At 42.0% G+C, this 14,885-nt stretch overlaps 1 protein-coding gene across 1 annotated transcript; it reads left to right on the forward strand.

The window, feature by feature from the left end:
- Positions 1 to 1,875: 1,875 nt before the first annotated feature.
- Positions 1,876 to 14,227, forward strand: pals1b (protein associated with LIN7 1, MAGUK p55 family member b; the record flags this gene model as incomplete). Its single annotated transcript, XM_079180585.1, has 13 exons — positions 1,876 to 2,188; positions 2,987 to 3,195; positions 6,213 to 6,290; positions 8,379 to 8,498; positions 8,902 to 9,063; positions 9,509 to 9,586; positions 9,682 to 9,865; positions 11,327 to 11,395; positions 11,556 to 11,627; positions 12,243 to 12,404; positions 12,702 to 12,904; positions 13,162 to 13,272; positions 13,703 to 14,227. The coding sequence occupies 13 exons, from the start codon at positions 1,876 to 1,878 to the stop codon at positions 13,877 to 13,879; spliced, it is 1,938 nt and encodes a 645-aa protein (XP_079036711.1). The 3' UTR covers positions 13,880 to 14,227.
- Between the last annotated feature and the right edge of the window lie 658 nt (positions 14,228 to 14,885).

A 14,885-nucleotide genomic window follows, 5' to 3' on the forward strand; every position in this document is an offset into this window, starting at 1 on the left:
GTGCTGTTGTGGCCACTGAGCTAGACTAGGGCATGAGGTCCCAGGCTTAATTAAGCCCACAGGAACAGATGGCCCGCTGGCAGTCTTTGCTGTTTGTCAGCCGTACACCGCCACTCTAAACGTAGCTAAATGCTTCTGCAGGGGAGGGGTTCAGGAGCTTGGTCCAAGAGCCGGGGGATAGACCTGCCAAATGTAATTAGCTCTGGGAAGTAGGTAGAAGAGGGGGAGGGATGCCATGAGCTAGCAGGTGTCATGTGTGTATGACTGACTATATGACAAAGGTGGCTTTTAGTGACAAAGACATGTTTATCCTTTTGGGTACTTGAGGTTTTTCCTGCATCCACACAGAATGATGTGTTTAAATGTCAGGCCTAAGTAGTAATAAGGTCAAAAGTGTAAGTTAAAATTCTCAATTCTGGTTCCAGGAAATATGCAAATGGTTGTGTCAAGCCTACAATGTGTTTAAGCCATAGCAGGTTTAGAGAAAGAGAGCACTGCCTAAGCCTCTGCATGGTATTTCAACTAAAGCTAATGTCATTATGTGAAAAATAAAGCCAGGCTTTCTAAATAGCCTATTTGTGGCCTGCAGGGAACACTTTCACTCCTCACTTTTCTGTTCGAGGAGATAGATTACATTTTTTTCACACACACTGAACTAACATAGACTCCAAGTGAATATCTCCCAATTATACTACAGAATTTGCGAATCCAGATTAATACACAAATAATCCTTAAATAGATAGAGAGATCAGGTAGTAACCTGGTAGTTGTGTGTTAGGCATCACATTCAATGCATTTTTATTTGAGTGTCCGTATCGGCTACAGGTGGATATTTTGATTAAGCTGCTCATGAGGACGGGACAGTTAGGGACAGGTGTACCCACGCAAATGGCTGGATGATGTTGAACTGATGGGATTTTAGGTGACTGAGGCCAGAGAGCTTTCCATGTTAGGAGTTAGATTAGTGGTGCGATAGATGAGAGGAGGTAGGAGTAAAGTTGTCCCCTATACATTAGGACTGGGTAATATGGCCAAAATATTCTGTCACGATGTAGGTAACTTCATACCTCAATAATGACATATATCATCAAAAATAAGAAAGCCATTTAAAATAGTAACATCTAAAGAAAAGCTATATACATGTATTACAATGTGTATATAGGCATATATTATGATAATGATTGCTTTCTCTGCAAACAATAAATAAATAAAGTACATATTTTTAAAATTCAAATGAACCCAGATTCACCCTTCAATGCCTCTAAAGTATGACAGAAAAGAGAATGTGATGGCAGCCAGGGCTCCAGAGTCCTCCGTTATATTTTCAGTATTGTCAATTAAGCTCTCAATCACTCTGTCAGAGCTACAGCCAAACTGGTGCGCATCTTTTTTGTCAATGATATCGTGGTTGGAAATACATTTTTCCACCTGTGGCTGGTGGAGTCCACAGTCTACCAGCTAGGCTAGTGAGTGAAGCAAATCTGGCTGCCACTTGCATATTTTACCAGCATTTGGCTCATTTCAAACTCTGAATGACACCATTCAACGTCTGTTTATGATGAATAATGTGATAAAAGAGACAGCCAACAAGTGATTTATTTTAACCTTCTTAAAAAGAAAAGACCTGAGTTTGTCCACCATGTAAACACTTCAAGTAACGTTAATGAAAAATGCTTAAGATAACAAAGGAAATACATTGTAACTCTCTGTTTGTATTTCAGGATGACAGATCACAGAGAGAACATAAAGGACGTCCTCCGCTGGCATGCTATGGCCTCTGTTTTGAGCAGTGCCTCATATTACTCAAGCAGATCTCAGTAAACACTGGGGTGGTTTGAGCTGTATGCTGCTGCAGCAGGGACGATCATGTCCCATATGAACGGTTATGTGCAAGAGGGCTCTGGTCAGGTCAAGAGCCACAGGGAGAGGGCAGTGGACTGTCCAGGGGACGAAAGTAGCCTTGTCAAATCTCCACACTCCAGTGCCCACATGGAGAGGATTCAGCACTACCAGGAGGAGCTTAAGAAGAGGAGAGAGGAGGACATCAGGGGGAAGCATGACATCGACCCCAATGCTTCACTGAGGCTCAAGAAGCTGTCACAGAACCCCAAGGTGGGCATTGACAATCCCACCTTTGAGGGAAAGGAAAAGGCCACCAAAGACACATTCGCCCAGGATCCTGTAGCTGGTGAGTTGAGAGGAGGAGGGCAGTACGGGTTAGAGGGTCTTTACTGGGGTCTAAAGGGGTGGAAGGAGGAAAGAAGGCCACAAAGGAGGGCAGCCATCTAGACTTCAGAGAACACTAGGGAGAAAAAGAAAACAAAAGGAGTAAAACAATGACTGTTGAGGGCACAGAGCAGAGGGCCGTAGTGGAGGAGGGTGATGTGATTTAGGGGCTGTCTATTTCCACTGGTTAGGGACTTGGAGAACCCATTACATTATGAAGCGGATTTGAATCAAAGGGCAGATTCACACATTATTTTCCCCACATGGAACCAACCTTGTCGGAGGTCTGCACGCTCCGAGGGCCCTTCTAGTTGCAAAGAGTGTCTAGTGAGAATAGAAGTGAGAGTTGATTTGCATGCAGAAGGTTCTGACATCTTCTATATACAGCCAATGACTTACATCAGATCCGTTTCTTATAAAGACCATCCAGTGCACAGTTGTGCATTAGATGTTTGACACACCTGCTGGAAAGGTGTGGACAGGCAGGCCATACACCTCTACACCTCAGAAACCAGTGAGGTAGAATCTGGGTGACTCAAGAGACTGAAAAGCTCTTCATTAAATTCTTTAAATATGGACGTCTGCATATCATATGAAGCTCCTTTCTCTTAGAAATAACAACTTCAAACCTAATTTGCAAAAGCACACACATGACTCTTAGCATTTTGACTCTTCCTGAGTTATGAGATGGAAGACACGCCCGTGTGTTTCTCTGTATTGCCTCTGTACTGTTCCCTCACTGTCTCTACCTCTTGCTCAGAACTGGCGGAGTTGTTGCAGGCTCTGAAGTGGGCGCATCACTGCCTCAGTGATGCGCAGAGCCAGCAGGATGTGGAGCTGGTAATGCAGCTCCTTACCAAGGAGGACTTCAAGAATGCCTACACCATCTACATTGCCGTATCCCAGCAGATGACGAGAGTCATTCCCACCTCACCCCTCACAGCACAAGCAGAAGATCTCTGCCAGGAGGTACTTGTTCGGTTCCTGTTAACGTAGTTTACACTGCTGCGTCTTATAGTTTGTTAACAGCTCCAGGAGAAACTGAATCGGGGAAAATAGAAACACTTGGACCCAGAGTAATGAATAACTCACTTTCAATTTTAGAAATGTTTTAAGCATGCCACAAAATCTATTCTGTAGCTCATGAGACTAGCAGTAGTAGAGTAGTAAGAGGCAGCAGTTTGTGCATTCAGGCATAAACACGCTGAGATTGTATTTGCCAATTTGTGTTTTGGACCACATTAAGCCTATTTTTAGAGGCAAGTACCTCTGTGGGTGAATTATCTGAACAAACTCAATGAAGCATGAACAATCTTTGCTTCTGGTGATGATTCATTCAACAAGGCTGCCCAAAAGACAGCCATGCCAGTCTGAATAATTATAAAATGTAAATTGTCTTGTGGTTAACAAGGTGAGTGAAAACAAAAATGAGGCATTTGTTGGATCCCGGCCATGCGTGGAAATGGAGTGTGCTGGGAATTGAAAAGAGGCATAAGAAAGGAAAAAATGATATTGGAGAATTAAGGCGAAAAGATGGTGAGATGACAGGAAGATGGACCACGAAGGAAAGGGAAGAAGGAATTATCCTGAGCCCCCCCCGTACAGAGAGCAAGAAACCATCCCAGTATTCAGGTTTGAGTAGGTGGGAATGTGCCACACTTGACTTCCTCGTTGACAAAACACAAGCCGCTTGTTCCCACTGAAGCAAAGCGACAGTAATTGACTAGTGTCCCTGTGGAGCCCGGCCTCTGCACGTTGACTGTTCAAATGCAGCCACAGTCACACAGAGCTCGGTCCCTGACAGAAATGGTGACATGGTTTGCTGTGAATTAGGCAGAAGCTCTATACAACAATGACAGGCTACACCCAGAATAAGCACTTCATTAGGATTAATGTCAACTTTTGATGGGTGTAGCGTGAAAGAATGTAATACAGGCTTTTCAGCGCAGTCAGACTGGTGCAGTGTGATTTTTTTTTTTAAAACATTTTATGGCAAGATGTGTAAGAGTCAATCTTGTTTTGACGAAACAGGCTGCTAGAGTTCATTCAGAGGACACCGAGCATTACGGCTACAGAATCTGTATTCCAGTCTTGACAGGAGTTTGAGGATAGAGGGGCTGGGTTACATGATCTGTTTTGCTTCTCTCCCACCAGGCACAGATCCCGAAGTGCTTAACAAGACGTAATAGTTTGAGCTGCAGTGTGTCCTAACTAAGTGGCTGTGCTGTGTGTCACTCAGTTGGGCTGTTGGGTAAACTAATCTCCCAGCAGCCCATGGTGCTGGCTGAGCGGTGCAGCACAGGGCAGGATCTGGGCGGCTAGAAAAAGAAACTCCAGCAGCTTACAGGAGCGCGGGTGGAGGCGCAGCGCTGCTGGGGGGGGGGGGGGGGGGGGGGAGTGCGTCACCTTGTTAGTGAGGGTATGATTAGTGTAATGGATGAACTAAGCTGCGAACAGGAGATGAAGAGACGGAGTGTCAGAATACCAAAATGCCTTCTGTTATGAAGTCCAAGCCACAAACATGAGCAACTTCCCACTAAATGACAGCACAAGAACCAAATGATTAAAATAGAGCCGTGTAACAGAGGAGAAGAGAACGGAAGGAAAAAAGGTAGCAGAGTGGAAAATCTGAACAGCCGTGGAAGAAAAGAGGAAGTTATTCTTGTAGAATCTGTGCAAATAAACACAGAAAATGGATCCTTGTCTAGATTGTGTGTAGTGTTTTTCCCACTACAAGACAACGTGATTTTTTTTTATGTACAGTATAGGTTTAGTTTATGTGCAGCCCAACTTTGGTTATGTTGACGTTGTAATCCTGAACATGCTGTGCTGTGTTATTATACAGTTAATTCTGTTATTATACTTTAGGATTACAACAATAGGTGTTGGCTCAACCTGGGCCTCGCAACTATGAAATCTGCTCTTCTCAATCTAATACATAGTGAACAATATTGTCGGGTGTAAGCGTCAGAAAATAACACCTGTTGGAAAGAGTTAACTTCAGCAAGATGCTGAACACAGTCTCAAGACAAATCAAGGGATACAAGTAAAGTAAGATGTGAAAATACAGTTTCCACCAATTGAAGAACCCGTTATATAATTAGAAAACGATGCATGTAAACCACTCATGAGGTTTCTGTATGTTTTGTGTTTGGGATATCTCAACGCAAATGGAACTGAGTTGGGATGTGTCAAATGTTGACAGTCTCCCCTGAAGTTTGTGCTATTGAGTGGATCAAAATCTAAAGAATGCATCCTCGCTGTGGCATTCATTTAAGTGAGGACTTGAGTCACATAGCTTAGGGCCAGGTAATTCTAAAAACAAAGAACTAGTTTGTACAATGTCTTGTCTTACCACGTACTTGTTCCAAATGGCCACACTCACCTACGGCTGTAAGACGGCCCTCATAGAAGGAGATGATGTCGCGGTTATCGTTAAATACGGTGACTAGAGTTGCACGTTCAAGGAAAGTCTCTCCCTGAAGACATTCAGAGTGCTGTGCTTGGTTGTTCACATGAAAAGTGAAATAGTTGTGTCACGCATGGAGAAAAAAAAGAGCGCTTGCGAGAGAAGTTCAAGCCCCGGGCTTTCCTTCTCACCTCCGCACAGCTGGCCAAGCAGCGTGTGTAGTGAGTGTGAACGTCCGGTTGTCGGTTACAGCAAGTTACAGAAGTTGTCGTTTTCACAAACCATTCCGCCATCCGACAAGCAGTTCTGATGGAGTCTGGCAGCTTTAGACTCAAATCTGACTGAAGTCACAGTTTTAATTAGTTGTCTTAATGTTTAAGAAACAATACTCAAGTTCTAGTGACTTTAAAAAGTTAAGAGATTAGAGAAGAGTTAAATTAAGAGATTGGAGATTTTTTAAGGGTTTTAAATTGGTACTAAACTCTTTTATTTTGTTCTTGACTTTACTTGGTCGCCCTGATTATCTCTCTTAGTGTCATTTAGCTCACTGTAGTTCTGTGTCTGTGTTTGTGTTCAGGTCCAGAGGATTCTCCAGTCCAGCCAACATAAGGAGGGTTTGGAGCTCAACGCTCTGCTCACCAATCCTCACCTCCAGGTCAGATGTCAGATCTCAGTTGTGAATTTACATTAATAACCAATGATAGTGCCTTATAGACTAACTAACTAGTAATACCCAGATCATTTGAATACTGGAAATATAAATATTGTTATACTGTACTTAGTCCATTAGGGTAATTGTTTCTCTTGCACCTTCAACTGTGATGTCAGACGTCAAGATTTAGTTTATTATAGTCTTTCATAAAAGGAAAGAATAACACTTAGCTGCTAACCAGTTCAAAGGTAATTGGAGGACATATTTCCATCATGATACAGTGGCAGGGCGGATGTCTGCTTCAGAGATGATATCTTTTATGACAAATTAGTTTTAGTTTTATCTTTAGTTTTTTAAGGTTAACTAGTCTGTGATTTGCTCCAAATATTGATCAAGTGGGTGCCTCAAGGAAGGCCATCATGTAAATGTCAGCACTAAGCTTTTCCTGAAAGGACCCACGTAAACTCAATAATGAATTATGATTATGAAATAATTGCGACAGGCCTACTGACGAGGTGGATGCTTCTCTTAAATACAGTAATGTTGCCAGACAGTTACAAAATGTAACTGGTTAAAATTATGTTATTTCCTGGTATAGTACCTGAAAACTTACGAGGTTCCTCTTAGGTGAGCCACTTCCTCCATCTTTACTGAAACTATTAGACATCACCGATACGAGCAGACCACTTCTGCAGCTGTGTAAGGAGTCACGTTATGAAAAGCCGTACACACTTTGGCTTCCTGTGCATCTCTTCAGTGAAACATGAAAAGAATCAAACAGATATTCAAATGGCATTGCTTTGAAGTTGCTTTGTCAGTTTAAGCTTCAGTGATTCTTCTGTAGAAAAGAATGTCACCACATTATCAGACATTATCATCCATTAGAGAGGCAGTAAGGTGAGAAAAGACCTCAGGTGGATGACTCAGCTGTGATTTTATGGTTGAGGGTTCTCACAGGGGAACGCCAGGGGTCGGATTTTTGGCCTACATGACTTTGAACTACCAATTTCTCTCATTGCCCTGTTAAGCCCTCCACTGAGCTGGATCCATGTAGCCAGCGGGGGCAATATGATGTGAAGTGAGCCCGCCTTGTGGCACAGAAAGTGGAACAGATTGTGTTGTTCTCTGAGGGGGAGCAGAGGCTCACACTGTAGAGTGCAGGTAAACAACCTCATACCCAAAACTAATGGACAGGTACACGTGTAAGGAGTATAGGCTCCATTTCATTGTTTTCATCCTTAGAAATAAGAGTTCCAAAAGGGTTGTTACTGAAAGGCTGAGGTTCTCCCCAGAACCATTTGCCTCTGAAGAACCACTTTTTGGAATAAAGGGTTTTTCAAGGGGTGTGTTATTTAAATCCAATCTGACACTCTACACTAAAATTAGAGCAATGATGTTCAAAAACACTGTCAGGAATTAAAAAGGGTTTCTCCTATGGGGATACGCCAAAGAACCCTCTGTGGTTCTAGTTAGCACCTGCATTTCTAAGAGTGCAGGACACAGTTTCTTGGCCAGCGGGGAAGCCAACGGTGTTTGATGATTGATGGTGGTGGATCCTGACTGTTAAATGGAGGTGGAGATTAAGACGGATTGTGTGTACGCCAAAGCTTAGCCCGGCCTCTGCTCTCCGAGGTCCCCTCTCCTGCAGGATAGGGAAACTAATTTGGACCGACGGTTATTAATTGTGGGGCTCAGAGCGCTTGTCACTTTAAATGAAGTAGAGGAGCAATCTCTGTATTATATCTGGTGGGTTTGCTGACTGGTCTTGTTAAAAAAGTGATGGGTTATAGGCAGGCTTCTGGTAGCAGGTGCATGTTTAAGTCATCCGTTTACACTGTCAAACCACTCAATAAATGTTTGTCATGTTGTAATCCATGCTACATGATTACTTTATTTCCATACCAACCATAGTTGCTATAAAGGACAACATCTATACAGACGCACAATCAGAACACAATCATTCTCTTGAACTCATGCCGCCTCCTCCTTTATTTTTCTGTCCGTGTTCCTGTCCGTTACGTGTCTGTAAAACCTTTGTATGTCTGTACTGTTTGTCTCTATGTGTTTCTCTGTGTTTGTTTAATGTGGCAGGCACTGATGCAGGCTCATGACAGTGTGGCAGGGCAGGAAATGGCAGAAGAAAGTCTGACTCAGTACATTGGAGAGACAGTTAAACTGGTCCGACTGGAGAAGGCCCGTGACACTCCACTGGTGAGGCGCCGTCTAATACTACCCTCTGTTATTGCTTTGTACACTCAGTATGTCTTTGTGTATTTTCTCACAGCTTCACAGCCGAAACAAGGATAGTTGTTACACATCTCAAAACCGTAGTTGGTACTTTAAGTAACTACAGTGCTCCACACTCACATTTATCATCTGGGTGTGTCGTTGTCAGTGTACCCACAAACCAACAGGGCAGCAAAATGCCTGTCAATGTGAGCTCCAGAGGAAAATTTGAATGAAATTTGAAAAAGACACAATGCTGTTCACTGTATGTGACATATTTCGTTGTATTCAAACTGTTGCCTCCCTTTCTGCTTTTAGACATGTGTTTCTCTGTTCACTCTGTATTTTAGAGAATATTATGGATTTAATTTGTGTGCGTGGCCATCAGGGTGCAACAGTACGTAATGACATGGACAGCGTGTTGGTGAGTCGTGTGGTGAAAGGTGGAGCAGCAGAGAAGAGCGGCCTTCTCAGTGAGGGAGATGAGATCCTGGAGATCAACGGGACATCTATTCGTGGGAAACATGTCAATGAAGTCCATGACTTACTGGTGAGGACTGTTACAGCTTTGTTATAGTGTACCCATGGGTGCTTCAAATGTCTATAAATCTAAAATGATATACATTTAATACTATTAAAGGCATCTGAATGTATTCATAAAGTGGGCCGGTACTTAGACCATCTGTCCCTCCATAGCTGGTGAGATTAGGTGTCACCCACAATGCATATCCACCTCTAGATTAATGTTAGTTAGTTTGACAAACATGTATAGCCTTAGAAATGTCATTAGGTGGTTGTTGTTGATAGTGTTCGTGGGCTTCACTATCAGTACTTTTTTTTCTTATATACAATTTAGACACAAACACTAAATGCTGTTATTCTGAAAAAAGAAATAGCAGTAAAAGAGTGCTAAGATTTTGAGGTAAATACATACAGTAAAAAATATGATTTAATGGAAATATGATCCCTTTATTGCTTCTCATCTTTTCCATCAGCAACAAATGCAAGGGACTCTGACCTTCCTCCTCATCCCGAGCTCTCAGATTAAACCTGCCCCACACAGACAGACTGTGGTAAGTCTCTCATGATGTGAGTGTGAGCGTGTGTAAGAACGCATGTTTGCACGCATGCAACGCCAAACCTTGACGTTGTAAATCTCGTCCCTAAGATGCACGTACGAGCTTACTTTGACTACGACCCCTCTGATGACCCCTTCGTGCCGTGTCGGGAGCTGGGCCTGTCCTTCCAGAAGGGAGACATCCTCCATGTCATCAGCCAGGACGACCCCAACTGGTGGCAGGCCTACAGGGATGGAGATGAGGACAACCAGCCTCTGGCTGGACTCATTCCAGGTAGGGATCAGACCAGCGCTGAATACCAATATTCAGTATGTATATAGATATATAAAAACATAGTTTATTGTTTTACAAGGGCAGATAAACTGCAAGGACAAATTGCTACCAATACAAAAAAATCCTCTCCTGGTATGGTAAGTTGTTTGATTATGTGTTCATGTGTTTTGTTTAATCACTCCACTAAACTCATTGTAAACACATGGTAAACACATTGTACTGTATCAAAACTAAAACGCATATGGTATGTCTACTTACAATGCATACAGCTGTATATTTTAAACATATATTTATGTATTAATTGTTTAAATTTTTTCTGTTTGGTAGTTTCACATTCTGTACAGTGCATGTGGCTAAAATATGTAAGAAAGGGAGCAACTAAGTTGGAGTTACATGCAAATAAGTGTCTTTAACTCACTAAAACGTAACAACACTAAACGTTGGGGGACCAAGTCTGTTTTCAGAACAAGGGCACTGAGTTGGTAAAGCAAAAATTTGCAAATAGATAATAATGCTGAATAATTTGAATACATTTGTTGATTAGAAATTGTCCAGCCAGTGCACACATTTAGGTGAATACAAAAGATATAACTATAATCTTAGTAGAATTTGTCACACACAATTTTTTGTAGACTGTATGAAAGCTTTCTTTAGTTAATTAGATCCCTACAGTCGTCAGCAATAGCCTTGTAACACACAAACTGCATTGTGTGCATGTACCATCATTCAGTAGTGAAACTTAGAAAAGGCTGAACTCTCAGCGAAAAACAACAATTACAGAGTTAACAGTCTGTAGTACATGAAGGATACACATCTGCAGGATAATAACTCTTAAACCTGTGAAGATTACGTTTAACTAAAAACTCTTGTCTTAAGATAAAACAAACAATGATACTTGATACCAGCGTATCAATAATTCATAAACTACACAGGACTTCTCATCCGTCCCTAGTAATAGTTTTGGATATTGTGCAGCCACAGTAAAAGTACTGTGAGTAATAAACCTGGAACTACTATCCTGGCAGCAAACACCACCCATTTGGCACATCAAGCAGATTAAAACAAACACCTAAGAATTATTCGCGATTACTCTCTGACCCACGTCTGTTGTGGCTGGAAGAAAATCAGGTTAAGTAGTGGAAATGGAAAGCGGGGCCTGTTTGTGCCTCTTCCTCAACACGTCTGGAAACACGAGGAGGATTATGAAAAACAGTGCTAGGCCTAGAAAAGCTTGGTGGTGTTTTTTGCAATTGTCCATTCCTGAGTGTAGTTGTCTAGTGCATGTTTTCCATAAGCTAACTATAGAGGAATATTAATGAACACCAACAAAAATGTTCAAATCTGTACATTTTTGAATTCATATGGGCTTTTAAAATGGAAACGACACTGGGTTTGTGTGTCTATATGTTTACTTTGAGTTGGAGAGATGATCTGCGTGACCTTGCTTTTCACCTTTTTCAGGAAAAAGCTTCCAGCAACAGAGAGAGACCTTGAAGAAAACTATAACAGACAGGAGTCCAGAGCACCAAGGTAAGCGTGAAATGTGTAACCACGCACTATGTGGTGAGGAAATACAAGATATCATTTTGTTTCCACCCTGACTCACATGAAAATAGAGTTTGTGGTGTCTAGAAGTAAACTGATAAAAACCTATTTTAAAGCAAATATTTTTGACTTGTCATTTCTCCAGGGAGGCTTTGGTATGCAAAGAAAAACAAGAGACTGAAGAAGAAGAGCACGACTACCTTGAGCAGAAACATTGGTAGGACTCTACTTTATCTTTCTTTTTGCACACTGTGTTTCTTCAGAACATTTTTAGAAGTGGGTTGCTGGTTTGAGAATGTGCTGTTGAGAAGCTGCACCCGTAATAACCCACAAAACTCCTATTGTCGCTTCTCATTTACCACAAGTGAAAGACTACCTCCTGTCCTGGGAAGCTCTCCAAGTGTCCACACATTGTCAGTGTTAACCCTGCACGTTAGCCCGAGTTGACACGTCTTGTCGCTCTCGCAGCAGCTTGTCCAGACTCGTGTGTCACAGCTCAGATTAGTCCTGTCTTTACAGACGGGATCAGAGGGGGCACCGACAGGTGCCCAGCAGGTGCCTAAATGGCTTGAAGGGGGATGTGTGATGTTGTTAGGAAACGCATATGTACTCGAATGAAGGTTGAATATGAAGCAGGACATTGATGTAAAAGACAAAACGTCCACACAAACACAGGAATGATAACATAATAGTGTGGTATTATTACCTCTCACCGGCCTCCAAAGAGAGGTCAAATCTCACAGATAGTTACATAACAGCAGCCTAAGAACTAGAGAGAATTGTGTATGTCAGTCAAGGGGGTTTCATTATCCCTTCCCAAATGTCTCTTCAGACTACGATGACATCCTGACCTACGAGGAGATGTCACTTTATCACCAGCCTGCCAATCGTAAACGCCCCATTGGTCTGATTGGGCCTACAAACAGCGGTCACGATGAGCTGCGTCGAAGGCTTCTGTCCATCGAACCGGAAAAGTTTGCTGTTGCTGTTCCACGTAAGTCGACGTCCTGTCAAAGCACGGGGGATATCTAATAATGAATGATTCATCAACAATCCATCATTTCAGATGAGGAACAAAACAAGTGTTTTGTGATTTGACATATCACCTTTCATCACCTGTAACTGCACAACATTCACACATTTCTAATGTCAAAACATTTAACTGACAACTTATAAAGTTAGACTATAAGTTAACTGAATACTATTTAGTTTTAATTTGTGCCAATTGTTACGAAACAGCTCGAGGATTTTTGCAATAAATGAAAATGATCTATCCTTCTCCATGGCTCAGACACAACCAGAAACTCCAGGATACATGAGCGGAATGGGCGCGAGTACCATTTTGTGAGTCGGCCCGGCTTTGAGACCGACTTAGCGGCAGGAAAGTTCATCGAGTCGGGGGAATATGAGAAGAACTTGTACGGCACCAGCACCGACTCAGTTCGACATGTCATCAACTCTGGACGCATCTGTTTGCTCTGCCTCCACACCAGGGTAGGAGACTTGAGTACTTGTTACTGCCTGGACAATTCCCAACATTGTTTCTGTCTTACATGTTAGTTACAAAGCACATTTCAGCCCTCTGTCTTGATCTCAACCACTGCGGCTTGGCCCGAAGCATAATTAAGCCTTTTTCAAATTCAGGACATAAATGTAATTGTTTTTACTGACTGATACAGCAAACTTTTTACAGTCGTAATAGTGCTTGGTTTGGTCTGATATTTGCGCGTCCCTGTTCTTCCTCTTGTCAGTCACTGCAGGTATTCAGGTCCTCCAACCTCAAGCCCTATGTCATCTTCATCGCTCCTCCTTCTCAGGAACGACTACGCTCCCTGCTGGCCTCAGACGGGAAAACACCAAAGGTACCCGCTGTACAGTGTTGCAAAATGGTATTTCCTTCATAAACGTTGATACACACACTGTAAGTTTCATAGTTTACATCTTGCATGCAGTTATTTGCATAACAGATGCAACGTATTTCATCAAAATGAAGCATTTAAGATTAATCCCAGAAAAGAAAAGGGTTCTTTAGTCACTTTTAGGCAAAGCAAAGAAAGAAGTTATATTAAAAGCTTTTTGTCCGGTTTGGACCTCACGGGGTCTTTATCATGGCGCTAATAGTAAAAAAAGGTTGTTTACTCCCGGTACTCTAAATACACAAACACATTGAAATCGATACACAGCTATCACAATATCAAAGTATTCAATGCATAAAGTAATAATGACCGTACAAGCCTTTTAATATTTATGTCCAGTACGTCTAAAACGCGATGTCTTGTTGTCTTTGCACAGCCTGAAGAGCTGAAGGAGGTTATTGAAAAGGCCCGCGAGATGGAGCAAAATTTCGGCCACTTCTTCGATGCAACCATTGTGAACATGGATCCCGACCAGGCTTTCCACGAGCTGCGCAGGCTGATAGACAAGCTGGACACTGAGCCACAGTGGGTGCCCACCTCTTGGCTGTGCTAGAGGTCACTGGGTGTGACTGGGTTGAAGGAGTCAAACAGAAATGAAGGATGAAAAATGAAGGATGGACAGTGCTGATTGTCTTTGGATTTTCAATTGCACATTCTCCTCGTTTGTAGAAGAGGTGATCTTTACCACATGTTGCAGGGATGGACTCTTTCTCACATTTCATTATGTTGGTGTGTGTGTGTGTCTTTGTGATTTTTTGTTTATTTGTTTATCTCAGTTTTATGCAAAGTCATTTATCAAACACGTAGCTATGTTTCTATCCTATTCTCAATAGTTATTTATAATTGTAAATATATATATTTTCTAGCCAAAAGGATAAAATATTTTATTGATTTTTTTTGTGTGGGCGATATACAACTGGTACACTCGACTTGGAGAGTGTTATTGTCACAATTTTGAAATGGCTTCCTGATAAAGCAGTAAACCAAAAGCTGTTTATGTACGAAACAGAAGAGAGGTGATGACTGCAGAGTAACGTCTTCCATTCAGTAACACAGATGGAAAAAAACTGCTGTAACCTGCACAGCTCCGAGGTTCTTCGTCTACACCAGTGTCAGTATTATTTTTTGTAGTTTCATGTCTCATTTACACTGTGATACCAGACCTCCAATCTAAGGTATTGTCTCTAGCTGGTAATCATTACTACCAGTATATCGTGCTGCAAAGTACTCCTGTAATAGTTTCCACCAGTTAGTTTAACTCCAAGAAATATGGTATTGCTTCTTTGCAGAGAACTTATTGAATCGTAAGCACAATTCTGGAAAAGTGTTAATAAAATCAGATACATATGTGAACGTTGGTAATATTGGTGTTACAACACTAATGTGTACTAATTCAAACTTTGCAAAGTCCGACCGTAGCTAAAAATAATGTGTTAAATGTAGCATTCTGATGCAAGATGGCTGCCATTCCTCATCTAGCTGGGTAAACTGAAACACTTGCACAAAATGTTTCCGAGCACATGTTGAAAGAAATGTGATCCTGCAGACTTACCCAGTCC

Source organism: Pholis gunnellus, assembly GCF_910591455.1.
Source record: "Pholis gunnellus genome assembly, chromosome: 19".
NCBI classification, from domain to species: Eukaryota; Metazoa; Chordata; class Actinopteri; order Perciformes; family Pholidae; genus Pholis; species Pholis gunnellus.